The 13,590-nt window shown below is 35.0% G+C and overlaps 3 protein-coding genes across 4 annotated transcripts; 1 reads left to right on the forward strand and 2 right to left on the reverse strand.

Moving 5' to 3' along the window:
* Nucleotides 160–2,046, reverse strand: LOC109328459 (glycerol-3-phosphate acyltransferase 1-like). Its single transcript, XM_019561934.1, has 3 exons — nt 1,321–2,046; nt 291–1,087; nt 160–181 (listed from the first exon to the last, which is right to left on the reverse strand). The coding sequence occupies exons 1-3, from the start codon at nt 2,026–2,028 to the stop codon at nt 160–162; spliced, it is 1,527 nt and encodes a 508-aa protein (XP_019417479.1). The 5' UTR covers nt 2,029–2,046.
* Nucleotides 2,616–5,955, forward strand: LOC109341703 (ribose-phosphate pyrophosphokinase 4). Of its 2 annotated transcripts, none has more exons than XM_019579654.1 (7): nt 2,616–2,806; nt 3,329–3,644; nt 4,611–4,706; nt 4,866–4,934; nt 5,011–5,139; nt 5,475–5,571; nt 5,650–5,955. In XM_019579654.1, the coding sequence occupies exons 1-7, from the start codon at nt 2,679–2,681 to the stop codon at nt 5,787–5,789; spliced, it is 975 nt and encodes a 324-aa protein (XP_019435199.1). In that variant the 5' UTR covers nt 2,616–2,678; the 3' UTR covers nt 5,790–5,955. The 2 variants fall into 2 exon arrangements, with proteins under 2 accessions (XP_019435199.1, XP_019435207.1); XM_019579662.1 differs by having other exon boundaries at nt 2,620–2,806; nt 5,656–5,955.
* Nucleotides 6,193–12,972, reverse strand: LOC109341718 (protein MEI2-like 2). Its single transcript, XM_019579671.1, has 13 exons — nt 12,747–12,972; nt 12,168–12,228; nt 11,924–12,067; nt 11,362–11,831; nt 10,545–10,703; nt 10,340–10,456; nt 10,070–10,221; nt 8,785–8,873; nt 7,729–8,674; nt 7,534–7,618; nt 7,388–7,456; nt 6,974–7,153; nt 6,193–6,734 (listed from the first exon to the last, which is right to left on the reverse strand). The coding sequence occupies exons 2-13, from the start codon at nt 12,211–12,213 to the stop codon at nt 6,651–6,653; spliced, it is 2,541 nt and encodes an 846-aa protein (XP_019435216.1). The 5' UTR covers nt 12,214–12,228; nt 12,747–12,972; the 3' UTR covers nt 6,193–6,650.

Consider the following 13,590-nt stretch of genomic DNA (forward strand, 5'->3'; position numbering starts at 1 on the left):
TTCAAAAATATATCCTCTTTTATGGATATTGTTCCATCCAACAACTTGTCATGGTAGATGTATTTCTTAGTTTTGTGAATTGCTAAAAAGTCCATTTTATAAAACAGTGTCTAATCTCATAGATATAAATGACACTGTTATTCTCTTAAAATCACAGACTCATAAATAAATGACATATCCACTAAGAACAAACAAACAAATAAAATCATAAGTGCAACCATAAAAAAAGTAGTAAAAAGTGTACAAAAACAAAATGAACATAATTTAAAATGATGAATAGAAACAGTAACATATCCACATCAATCAGCAACAATCTTTGTATATAATTTGCCACTTCAAAACTGGACCATCCACCAGCACATGTAAACTCTTTAGGAACCTTTTCAAGGATTTGAATGTGATAACTAGGCCTAGGATTCATAAAAAAGAAAAATGGGTCTAACCATTTAAGTCCACTAGCTGTAGTACCATAGAACATGCTCACATTAACATTCATAGCTACAGGCACAATCTCCTCACCCATTTCAGCAAACAATGAACTGAACCTTAATATATATGGCTCCCTACAAGTTGTTCCTTCAGGACACACTACTAAATCACCTTCCCTTAGTAACATTTGCATTGTTTCACCATCTTTTTTTCTGTCCCTAGTTAGTCTCACTGTTCTAATTGGTGCTATGAACTCAGAAACTTTGCTTACACTATATGTGACTGCAGTTAAAGGCCTTGCCAAACTTGTGCTTAGGAAAACAGGATCCAAGAGTGTCCTATGTGTGCAAACATAGAGCAACCCTTTGTTTTTCTCTGATTTTTCGGGTATGCAGCCTTTGATATTTAGTACTATGCCACTCAAAACTCCTAATGTCATGGCATAATTGTAAGGAAGGAGAATACCAAGAAGGATTCTATAAATAGCTAAAATGATTCCAAATGGAAGCCATATGAACATGTAGAAAGTTGCTGAAGGAGTAGGCAAGAATGCTAGTCTTCCATCATGAAATATTAGAGGCTTTGGATATTTTTCTCTTGGCATCACTGAACTTGGGTTGTTGTTCTTGCCTTCTTCATTGTTCACCATATAAGCTTCCTATCATTATCATGTAGCTGGAATTAGTTACAACATAGTACATTAGTTGAATTATAACATGTCTAAAAATTTTAATCAAATTCAGATAAGTTTATGCACTATGCTTTACTGACAAAAAGTAACATTTCAAAAGGTGAAATAATACTAACACACCATATTAAAACAAGTCATTATAATCATAATCCCTTTTTTGTCTCAAATATTTTTGGCTTGTAACCAGGGGTGTTTGGTACATAGTGGATTAGTGAGTTATAGAAGCAGAAAAATAAGGTGATGAACAATTGCCAAATGTGCAAAGTTACTGAATAGTGAAATAAACACTTCACAAGTAAGCCAGAACCAGATATCAAACCAGTGAAGTAGCTACCTGCAACAGTGTGCAACTCTGTGCCTATAACATCACCAACACTCAAATACTCCTTCAGAAACCCTTCTACCATCACTCTAGGCACACTTGTTAATACAAATTTAGAGCCTGATGAAGCCAGAACCTCATAAGCATGAAGATTAAGATTCTCCAAATAAAACTTGGGCAAAACTGCCCTTGGAGTATTTTCCATGTTTTTTATTTTTAAGCCACAAAAGGTGATAAAGGTCATGAGTCTAAGCTTTTGTTCATAGTCTAGAATCCAAAGTATAGGACAAGACAAAAGCAAAAGAAGTGCCCTGAAAATGCTACCACCTTCAAAGGCAACTAGCATGAAATAAGGAAAGAAAGAGTGAGACCTTAATAGTACATTATGAATGTCACAAATAAGTGTTTGTGACACTCTACCCTCCAAAACACATTTAGTAACACTAGGAAAAGAAAGTTTGTGTGGTGTTTTTGGTGATAAATAGCCTAAATAAAAGCCATAACTTTTCACTTTCCTTGCTGCTTTATAACATGAGTTAGCAAGTAGTTTATACAAGACCAAGTTTACAAACCTTAGGAGCACCATTGAGAACTCCTTCAAATTTCTCTCACTATTGAATGATATTATGGTTGATAATGAGAGAAGGGTGGTGCTTTCTATATGTGGTGAAGAGAAAGTTTGCAGAGAATATTTATAGTCATTAAAAGGGTGTTGCAGATGAAGGTTGACTGTAACATTTGGTTAACCACACTGCTAGCATTAACTTTACTTTTCACATTTTGATGTGAATTGTTGACTATACTATATTAACAAAGTCATAATTACCTATAATACTTATTCACTGTTTGAAAAAATTATATAACAAAAGGACTAATATGAGAGTTTAATTAATCATCAACTACTTAAATGTGAATAAAGTTTAGGAATGATATTGAGAAATTACATTATATTGAGGAAAACAGTTTTGCAAAACAAAAAAAAATTACTTAAATGAAGAATCCATCTAAGGAATTTAAAGTAAATATAGTTCAAGAGTCTAAGTAAATCTAAATTATTATATGTCGATAAATTTAATGGATAAGATGGAAAGTAAATTTAAGAAAAATAAATAAATTCTCACCCATATACTAAATATAAAACTTCGTTAACACATGTATTCTTTTCTGAACTAGAAATTCGCCACTTTTGTTTCCCCATTTGTTTGTGTCATAGTGTCACTGAAATCATCGTGTAAAATGTCATCAGAGAATGTTCCCAAATCAAAGAAGCAAGTGAATTTGTTCTACTCACTCGATTGCAAAGATCTTGCCTTCAATGTTGCTTCTAACTGCGACCATATCATTCTCCACAGCATCAAATGGAGGTTTCTCTCTACCCACAATCCCTTCTTTTCTTTTCATTCCTTATGGCAACGGGGTGGATCGAGATCAGATTTGTACATACCCGAATCCATCGGGTTTTGGGTAACCCGAATCCGAAAAAACCCGAAAATAATAGATGTATAAGCATATATCATTTTTTTTTTCATTTTTGTTCTAGTATTTCTATTTTAAATTAGAAATTAAAAACATGGACGCATATACTTCCAATTTTAAATTGAATTACATTGGCGGGTTAAAATAGGCTTTGCTATACCAAATCCGAATGCGGGAATTAAACCCGGTTAAATTTGGGTTAGGTTCGGGTGGGTAGTACGGGTTCGGTTTTCATTGTCATTCCTACCTTCATTTGCTTTCAAATCACATTTTCTTATCATTTTTTGCCATACTTTGACTCAAAGTTACCACCTTTATGCATATCACGTGAAATCTGTTTGATTCATATGATGGGGTTTATCATTTGGACATCAAAATCGGAAAAAGTGATGATTTTTATGATTATTCAGGTCTTTTGCTGATGGGTTTCCAAACATATATATAGACAATGCAGAAGAACTTCGAGGTCAACATGTTGCGTTTTTAGCATCATTCAGTTCACCAGCACATGTATTTGAACAGCTTTCAGTGATATATGCATTGCCTCGTTTATTTGTTGCTTCCTTCACATTGGTATTGCCTTTCTTCCCAACTGGTTCCTTTGAGCGTATGGAAGAAGAAGGAGATGTTGCTACTGCTTTCACCCTTGCTAGAATGTTGTCCAATATTCCTATCTCAAGAGGTGGCCCTTCTAGTTTACTCATATATGACATTCATGCTTTGCAGGTTTGTCTACCTACTATTTTTTTAAGAAATGTATTTTTTTTGTTGCTTCGGAGTGTATGCGGATTGGTAAAAGGTCAACAAGAGAGTAAATTCAATGTAGCAGAGATAAGAATATTTTTAATTAGATGAATGGAGACGTTAAACAAGCTAGGATTGGGAATAAAGTTAGGGAAGCACCAATTATAGGAAAGACGGCAGAATATCGTTTTAGGTGGTTTCGACATGTATGAAGAAGTGTAGAAGCTCCAATAAGTAGGCTGGGTCAGATGGAGGGTAGTTTAATACCTAGAAGCGGAGGGAGACCAAGAGAACTATAAGTGAAACCATTAATAATGATTTACCCGGAAGTACTTTCTTCAGGGAGATTAGGAGAAAGAGATATGTAACCAAAATAAAACATCGAATGTCAACCCTTGTCAATCCCTGACAGATGTGAAGAGTCTGTGCAGAGAACATGTAATCAGATCTTAGACATAGTTGAAAACTTGTCTTGGTGATTTTTTTAAAGATAATACTTGTGTATTAGGATACTCATAGATGACATCCAAGACATCTGTATGATTACATATAGCCGAGCTCGACACTGATGACTTCAAATCTATGCTTCCTCTCAGATTGTGAACTGAAATATAATTCCTGCATCATCGAGTTCTTGACACTCAGTTTTTGCAATCATGAGAACCGCATAATGAACTTATTAGATACTGATGACTTCAAATCTATTCTTCCTCTGAAGGGAAATGTTTTCTAAACTTTTAAAGCCCTTTACATGTAAGTGATAATGAGAACCACATAATGAATTTATTAGATATTTCCCCCTTTTAAGAGAGCATGGCTTCTTGGTAGAAACTTGTTTCGCTTTTTTAGGACATTGCATCATTTTTCTTTCTGCTTTTTTTCTTTGCCTTCATATGTATTATATGTTGTGTGTGCATTCTATGATTTCTTAATTTAAAAATTACGCAGGAAAGGTTTTATTTTAGTGATGAGGTTTTGCCCTTGTTCGAGACTGGGATTCCTCTCCTAAAGCAACGCTTGAGTCAGCTTCCTGATGCTGATAACGTGAGTATTTTGCATTCCTTGATATCCTTTTCAATCACACTGTCTTTCTCAGATGTTAAGTTCCTTCATGAACCTTTGCAGTTATGGTTGTATTACATTTGTGATTGTCGTGCTTGCGATTCTCATTTTCGTTTCATGTCCTAAAATTGTTATTTTCAGGTAGTTATTGCATTTCCAGATGATGGTGCTTGGAAGAGATTCCACAAGCAATTTGATAAATTTTCAGTTGTAGGCTCCCTGTAAATATCCCTTTGTTTAAGTTGTAATTCATTTTGGGTGGAATATCTGACTTTTGAAGTGATAGGTGGTATGTAACAAGGTTCGTGAAGGTGATAAGAGGATAGTTCGGATCAAGGAAGGCAATGCCTCTGGTCGACATGTTGTTATTGTTGATGATTTGGTCCAATCTGGAGGCACCCTAATTGAATGTCAGGTAAATGTTTCAATTCATATATCAGTATGTTTACTCGAATGAAATTTGTCATCCCTTGTTTCAATTTCAGCAATGTTTTCCTCTCTTCTCATTCTTTCTCTTGAATAATATTTTTACAATCTAGTGAGTTGCAGGCCTCATTTTACCTGAACTTTTTTTTCTACCTTCCCATTTTTATCTTTTTACCTTCTGAGTTGATGCTGTTTTCCTAAAAACTTGTTTGTTTGAAGACTAAGCAACATATAATCTTGTATGTTAGAATCCTATATATTATAGTCAAAACATGTGTCTGCATCCTAATGCAACTTAACATTTCTCCTTTTCCTTTTCCTTAGAAAGTTTTAGCAGCTCATGGTGCAGCAAAGGTGAGTGCCTATGTGACCCATGGTGTGTTCCCGAACCAATCATGGGAGCGATTCATGCATAAAAATGGTTAGTCTTTGCCTCATATCACTTGTCACATACTATACATTTTAATACATTTGAATGTTAATAGCCTTATGATTTAAGATGCAGATGGCTTGGAGAATGCATTTGCCAACTTCTGGATTACAGATTCTTGCCCACTTACTGTGAAAGCTATAGGAAATAAAGCTCCTTTTGAAGTATTGAGTCTAGCTGGGTCTATTGCTAATGCTCTACAAATTTGAAGGCAAATAATACTTGAGGCAAAATAAATCATTCACTTTTGCTGAGCTCTGCTATTTCAGCTTAGTGCAGTGAATATGTGAAATTAGTTTCTTTTTTTCTGGACTGTACTCTGAAATTATGATTTCTGAATGATGACTCTAATATAGGACACTGTCATTCAAAGGATTCTTGTCTATGGTTTCATCAAGAGGCAACAGTATTTGAGGTTATCTTTGGTATGAAACCTATATTAAGAAAAAGCGTAATGATATATTCTCCTATTAAATCTTCATACAAATTCTCTTATGAATCATCGATGAATCCTAGCAGATAAGCTAACATACGTCAACGAAAAGGGAAAAATACTTCAACTATTATCAAAGTATCTAGAGTTTAAGTAACAATATTATGAAATAAATATAATGACAAGGAACTATTAACATCTGTTCAGTCATTCATGATTTTTTTTGCTTAACATGACAACACTGAAAAACATTAATTCCTTGTTTACCTTCTATACAACATTTTTCATCATAATCCCATCAATATAAACATTAGTTATATCTGCAATGGCCCAATTACAGCCACAACAAATCCCAGTCAGAATCATCATCCTGCACAATTTGGCATGTATGCATGCATGCTGCTGTAGAATTCACAATCCAGCAATACACCCATCCAACCTTATTATTTTCCGCTGGTTAAATGATAATTGCTTCTCTACACATTAAATACTATTTACTTATTTGCCTTTGATCATTCTTATGGACTATTAACATATTGAGACTCATTGCTTTGTACACCTTCAGATTAACTATGCACTAGTTAGCTTAGCACTCCTACAAGCCATCATTGCTAGGAACAACATATCTAACAGCGGGTCAATCTTTCTCAACCTTTTCATCTGAGTAAGAACCATCCGGTTGACGAATGCATATATTCAAATTGCTTGAGAGGAAATGTTCCTGGGAATGCAGAAAGACATAGTCAGAAAAGCCCTTCTAGGGGAGAAAAATATTAAATGAAAGAATCAATTGATGTAACTTTCAAACAAAAAAACAGGTTCTTGAAAGTGAAAATGTATAATAGATGGTATCCGATTTGAAACTACTTTTCATTTTTAAAATATGAAAGACCTCTAAAGTCAGAATTATGTGCCCAACCAGCAATCTTGTAATTATAAATAACTGTAATCGAAATGTACCTGGTTACCAATCTCTTGGCCCTCTGAATGAATGAGAATTGGTCGACACCGCTTATCCTCGTTCATTAGGCTAGAATTCTGAAAATGTGTCACAAGGGCACCCTTCCCCTGGATACGTGCATATGCCAGTGAAGCAACTTTTTCACTATTAAACTTCTCCCACTTCTGCCCATTAAATGCCTGCATAAATGGTAATGGTAGGACTCATTAAAGTGGACTTCAGACCAGTACAAGTTTAAATACTAGCACATTACTGAAGGTACTAATGAAAATACTTTCCACCAAAAGAACTAAACAACTGCAGACCGTTGTCCTCAAGATACAATATCACAATAAGAAGACCATTGCATCACAAACTAAGTTTTGAATATAGTAGCAGAGAATATGCCCTCGGATATGCTACAGAAATTAAACCTTGTAGAAGGGGATGATGTGTGAAGGAGACACCATGTTGATGAAAGCATAGCCCACATTGCACTTGTTCTGCAAGCAAAAAACAACCTTATACCAAAGAATCAAAGGTATTCTCTTCACGAAGCAGATGTAAAGGTTGTCTATACCTTAAAGTCAATTGGCAAATAGAGGAAGTCATAACTACCCTTGTGATTCTCATCAATAGCAGCAAGCAGCAAACTTGAAGTGTACCTTAATCACAATAGGTAAAAGACATTAAGAAACTTGTGGCTTACAATTACCACACGACTCAACTTGCTACTATAGTGACAACTTCACATGGAAGCTTGTGCAGTTCTTACTTGTTAGGAATGTTTTTAATCATTAATGTTGTCCTTGTGTCTTCTCCCCTCATAATTTTGTCTAGATCAAGTTGGTAGTGCTTCTTGCTATCAATTTGGTTCCCACTATTGTCAGGTTGCTTACTTCGACCACGTTCAGTTAATCCCTCGGTGTTTGTTGCTCCTGGTCCAGAATACAAACCATTTCCAAGGAACAAGGATCCATGCCTAGGGAGTGACATCATTCTGAAATTAGGTGAACTAATTTCAGTCCTATTTCCTGGAAAGCCAGTAACAACTCCTACAGGTGCACGAGCACCCATGTTCATAAAATAATTATCATCGCTGTGATTCAAACTTCCATATGCAACTGAACTCTTGACAGATGTTTCGACTGACTCTGGAAAGTAGTTAAAATGCCTATCAAAAGGAAGGCCAGATGGAGCGGATCCAACATGATGATGCGGGTGAGAATCAAGAAACGAATTGTGCCGACTAGTATATTGGAAACCCTGCCTTTGTCCACTAGAAGTAAATGGAAGCCCCCCGGAAGTTGAAGACCAGGCAGATGTGTTTGAATGCTCCGAGTAAGGAGTTGGACTTCCCCACAGAAATTGAGGACCAGACAGTGTTCCAACACTTGAAGAACTTGACTTTGATTCACCAAAAGTAGATATAGGCCTAGGGCTAGAATTTACTTTATGCTCGGGAAAGGACATAGAAGGCTGAAAAGCCGCTCCTTGTGAAGAACCAGAGCTTGAAAAAGTTTGATTTGCATTATTAGCCCTTCCAAGGTCCTTACCAATTGGCGCAATCTTTGGAGAGGTTGACGCATGTGGAGAAAGAATTGCTCCTAATCCGGGCAAATGGCTGGTATTCATAGGGCTGCCATAACTCAAACCAGGAGATTTACTAAAAGAACCTAATGGATTATGTTCAACTGGACTCCCAAAGTGTGCCCAATTTCCTGAAAATTACCAACTAACTTTAGCTTGCAACTTAAGTTCCCTTTCTAAAATGATACAACTAGAACAGTACAATAGAAACAAGACTGAATTAAGGGATAGGATATTTTACCAGGAGGAGAATTGGCAATAGGTGAACCCACATGATGTCTAAAAGTTCGAGTTTCATCTTGCTCCAGCTCAGTCATTTGTTGCATCAAGCTAAAAGTTGAAAATGTATGGCCAAATTTTTTATAGGATCATTTAGGTAGATATAACATTGACATTTATATAAGGATATATTACACGATATTACCTCAACCCAAGCCATACCAAAGAAATATCAGCGATAAAATGAGAATAAAAGGGCAGCTCAATACACGAGGTTCCATCTAATGGGGTCTAAGAGGGCAGGTTACGCAGTCTTACCCTCGAAAGCGAAGAGGTTGTTTCCAATATTTGAACTCGTGATCTCTTGGCCACTAAGCATCAAGCTTAACTTTGTGACAAGGCTCACCCTCTTTATAAACAAAAGAGGTGCGACACGAGGACTTACCAAGAGGTTACCCATCCTAGCACTACTCTCACTCAAACATGCATAACTACGGAGTTCTAATGGGATCCAATGCATCAGTGTTTGTCAAGAATTACATGTACTTTACATAATCACAAGAAAAGGAGGAAGAAAAGACATGTAATTGCCTAGCTATAGTTCCTTAGAAAGCTGGAAGAATAATAATAAAAATAATAGAAGCATGCCTTACAAGAGTAACATTACTTCTTTATGCATATTGACATAAGCAATGCTTGTAAGTAGCAACACATTCAATTATAGGATGAACTTTATGTCGGAGCTACGAAATCACATGGTTTCACTCTCTATTTGGTAGGTACCAGATGAAATCCATTCAATAATAGAAAGTGTGTTAAAAAGCATCTCAATTAAACACTTTTGCTAGCATTGGTTATTGACTTTGGTGCAGATCTAAACTGTTTTATACCTACAGAGCAACTTTCACAAGGTGCACATCATAAAACTATAAGCATGTTTGGCATGAAATTATTGGTCAGCAATGTCAATTCATGTCATTTCGCTCATACCATCAGACTCCACACCCCCACCAGTGTAATCGTGCTCATGAAACTTCATGTCATATAGTTTTTAAAAATACAAGAAACGATCCCTTTTTTGTTGGAAATGCTCACTGATTTCCAGTTATTGGGCAAGCAAGCCAATAAGATGAAGGTAAAGGGGTTCTCATTTTCTAACTGGCTACTTGCAGGATTTGCATAGCTTCAACCAATGTCATTATTTTCTACTATGCTAACAAGTATTAAGACACTCATCAGAGGTGAACAATATTTACTTACTGACAGGAAAACTATTTATATAGTAACAAAGATAAAATCCAACTTACTTTCGACGTGCTCCACCAGGGCGGCTGGGTTCAAGTTTGATGCGTTTCCCAGCAATGTCAATTCGATTTAATGCTTTAAGTGCAGCCTCTGCTGCTCTAACATCATAAAATTCAATAAATTTATGGTGCCTTTTATGAGGCGTTTCCCTGATCTGCAATTTTAAGATAAAAAATTACAACTACTTCTGGCAATAAACACAACTTTAAGTGTATAACAAATAAAAAACATTGAGATGAACAATAAAGATATGTATGTAATTAAATATTTACCTCTTTGACCTCCCCATAAGCTCCAAATATTTGACGAAGGTCGTCATTTGATACTGATGGATCCAAATTGAACACTACAAGGGTTCCTTGATTAATATCCTTTTCTGAGGGGTTATCCTGAAACCAGAAGAATAAATTTTAAATAATGCAAAGAATGTCAATTATGATAATTAGTCAAACCTTGTGATAGCTATATAAATCAAACCTTAGGAATTGAAAAATGAATATCAAGCTTTCTTCGTCTCAAGGGCTTGTTTTGTAAAGCACGCATTGCAGTGCGAGCAGCTCGAATATCATAGTAAGAAATCATCACAAAGCCTCTATGCTTGCATGCGGTGTACAATGTTCTGATATCTCCATATTGCTATCAAAAGATAATCAAATTAACTTCAGTGAATAAAGGGAGAAGAAAGAGCTTCACGAATAAATTGTATAATTGGGAAACAAACTATTTAAGCCCCAACTACCATCTTTTCTCACCAACTCTCCTAGATCCATGCGTCAAAAATCATCACATTATAAATGGGTAAAGCAAGGCTCTCCATATAAACTTCAATAGGACATTCTATAGTTTTTAATACTAAATAAATAGAGAAATAAATAAATGAATAAATTACTTTAAACAACATTGAATTTAACAGCCTCAAAAATGAACATAGCTATCCAATCTCTTCCACATTAGACAAGGTCACACTTTTCAATCATATGCAGACCACAAAAGAGAGTCCACAAACACAACCATATCCCACAACATATTAAAATGAAAAGAAACGCCCTTAAATGCACATGTTCCTCTCCAAACATATATGGTAGAGAGTAGCATCAAGCTCACATTGCCACAAAGTTATGCCTCCTTACTCTATTGAAGCATTGGCTTAACACAATGGACAGTGATCATATTTCAAAGACGGGGCCTAAATATATGACTAAAAGAACAAAAGCATGATTGTCAAAAACATGAACAAATATTGAGTTTAATGATAAGCATAACTATATTGGAGCATCGGGCTAAGGTTAAATACCTCAAATAGTGATCTTAATTCAGAATCCTCCACATTACTGTTGATGTTTCTCACAAATAATGTCCTTGATGGATGCTCTCCATAAGGATGCTCCCCAACCACCGCTCCTGTGCCATTTAGGATTGCAAAATGACCAAAACCATTTGAAGGGACTCCATCAGATAAGCTTATCTTTGAAATACCGATACTAAGGCCCTCTTGGGGTTCAAAATCCATTTCAAACCCGCCTCCACTACCAAAAAGATCATTTTCATCCAGATCCTCCAGCTGGTTGGGCAACCTACTCAGGTCAAAATCGTCCATTATCCCAGCTAACAGCTCATCTTCATCATCAGGAAGCATGTTTTCCATTGCATTGGTTGTAATGTCTTCAAGTGGATCTTGTCCCTCGCCCTCCTTGTGAACTTTGTCTAATATTGGCAAGTTATCATCAGCAGATTGACCATAGTGCTCAGAATCAGTAAAATTTACTGCATATTAAGAAGAAAAAGGAAACAAAAAGGTCTCAATAATCATTTTGAGTATTTTGAATCTCATTTCAGTAAAAACATCTCAAGCTTACGCTTTTCATGAGGAAGAACAGGAAGTGAACTAGAAAACAAGCTAACATCACTCGAAGCATGAAATGCATCAGCCATGCTTGGTATTCCCCATGCGCTGCTTCCAACTTTTTTCGCAATATTGAGTGAGAAAATCTCAGACGAACCTATAAAAAACAGCTTAAAATTTATTATCTCGGTCTTTTCTAAATTCTGTATGCCCAACCAATAATGTATACATATAACACATGAAGTAAGAGAAAGAACCTTCAGCACCATAAGCTGGCATAGAATCCCTATAATGTTTTTCCATCCAAACACTTTCTATCTACATAATTGTAACAAAAGGTGAAAGGGTAAGACTTCGAATACGATATAAGAATACCATGAATTGTGAAACAAATGCTTCGCAAACCATAACAAATAAAACTTGCACATTTAATTAATGAAGATTAATCAGATTTTATCCTAACCAAAAAAGAAAAGGGTTAAAAAAACTCACAAGCAATCATTTGAATACCTAACGGAGCAAGGGTTAAACTTCTATAGCCACTACAATATGTTGATCAAATACACTTTTTATAATTTACTAGCCCATGCATGTTAACGTTGAGACCAAAATGACCCAGTTAAATTCAATCAAAATGGTTCAACCCTAGCATGAGAATTTCAACAAATTACAGTTAATGTCAGATTATCCATAACAAGCACCAAGCCCTAGCTATGTCTAACAACACAGTTCAAATCCTCTCATTATTGGAGAAAATAGTGAAGACCCAGATAATAGATAAACCGATCATGTATAAAAAACCAAATTTTGAAGCAAAATACCAAAGTTTGAATTACCTGGAATACTTAGTAATCATGAGAAAACAGAGAAGTATATTCAAAAAACGATGAAGTAGAGTTTATTATGGTAAGAATTGTGATGATCAGAGAGTTTCGTAGAAGCAGAGAAGTTTATTGCTTTCACTCAATTATTACTTCGTTTCCTTCTGTGCCGCTGAGAAAGCAGAGTGAGAGTGAAACAGATTTTGCCACAAAATTATTATAGGCTTCCACGGAAAAAAAACCGTAGCAAATTATTTATTTGTTTTTGTTAACAATGATTGTTGATAGTAAAATTTATGATTATTTTATCTGTGTTTCTATTCTCAAATTGTGCCATATTGGAATCTTAGCTGGCGTCCGTTGTCTTCTTTATTTACTCAGCTCGATAAGTATATGTTTAGCTCGAACTAAAAAATATGTTTCTAATTTGAAATTTATTTATCGAAGTTTGTGAAATGTTCGAATTCACTCGTTGGTCGGAATTGGTTTAATTCTTCAAGAACTCATAAATAATTTAGTTAAAATTATTAACTTAATAACTTAATTCATCATCTTGAATGATAATTATTTATTTAAGATATATATATTTAAATATTATATATATACATATATAATAATTATATTTGTCAAAATTAAATAATAAGTTAACTTTCAAATGACTATCGAATTAGTTTGATTCATTGTTAACTCTAGTTTTATGAGACAAAATTAAGTGGGGGCAAAAAATATGCGCCATGTGTGATATTATTATTTTTATAATTACATTTAATGTCTTTTTATATAATTATTTTAGGGCATGCCATTACCTCGTGAAGATATAATAAATATATATATTGGATAATGTATAAACTTCATCCCA

This window comes from Lupinus angustifolius, chromosome LG02 (assembly GCF_001865875.1).
Source record: "Lupinus angustifolius cultivar Tanjil chromosome LG02, LupAngTanjil_v1.0, whole genome shotgun sequence".
Lineage (NCBI taxonomy): Eukaryota > Viridiplantae > Streptophyta > Magnoliopsida > Fabales > Fabaceae > Lupinus > Lupinus angustifolius.

What these genes read in the sequence shown, in the direction of transcription:
- LOC109328459 (XM_019561934.1), bottom strand. Translation starts at nt 2,028, where the DNA reads ATGGTGCTCCTAAGGTTTGTAAACTTGGTCTTGTATAAACTACTTGCT. An exon ending in ATAACTCACTAATCCACTAT is followed by an intron (nt 1,088 to 1,320) that starts GTACCAAACACC and finishes TGATAATGATAG; the next exon opens with GAAGCTTATATGGTGAACAA. An exon ending in TTGCTGATTGATGTGGATAT is followed by an intron (nt 182 to 290) that starts GTTACTGTTTCT and finishes GTTTGTTCTTAG; the next exon opens with TGGATATGTCATTTATTTAT.
- LOC109341703 (XM_019579654.1), top strand. Translation starts at nt 2,679, where the DNA reads ATGTCATCAGAGAATGTTCCCAAATCAAAGAAGCAAGTGAATTTGTTC. An exon ending in CTCCACAGCATCAAATGGAG is followed by an intron (nt 2,807 to 3,328) that starts GTTTCTCTCTAC and finishes ATGATTATTCAG; the next exon opens with GTCTTTTGCTGATGGGTTTC. An exon ending in GCGATTCATGCATAAAAATG is followed by an intron (nt 5,572 to 5,649) that starts GTTAGTCTTTGC and finishes TTATGATTTAAG; the next exon opens with ATGCAGATGGCTTGGAGAAT.
- LOC109341718 (XM_019579671.1), bottom strand. Translation starts at nt 12,213, where the DNA reads ATGGAAAAACATTATAGGGATTCTATGCCAGCTTATGGTGCTGAAG. An exon ending in ATTAAAAACATTCCTAACAA is followed by an intron (nt 7,619 to 7,728) that starts GTAAGAACTGCA and finishes ATTGTGATTAAG; the next exon opens with GTACACTTCAAGTTTGCTGC. An exon ending in GCCAAGAGATTGGTAACCAG is followed by an intron (nt 6,735 to 6,973) that starts GTACATTTCGAT and finishes CTGCATTCCCAG; the next exon opens with GAACATTTCCTCTCAAGCAA.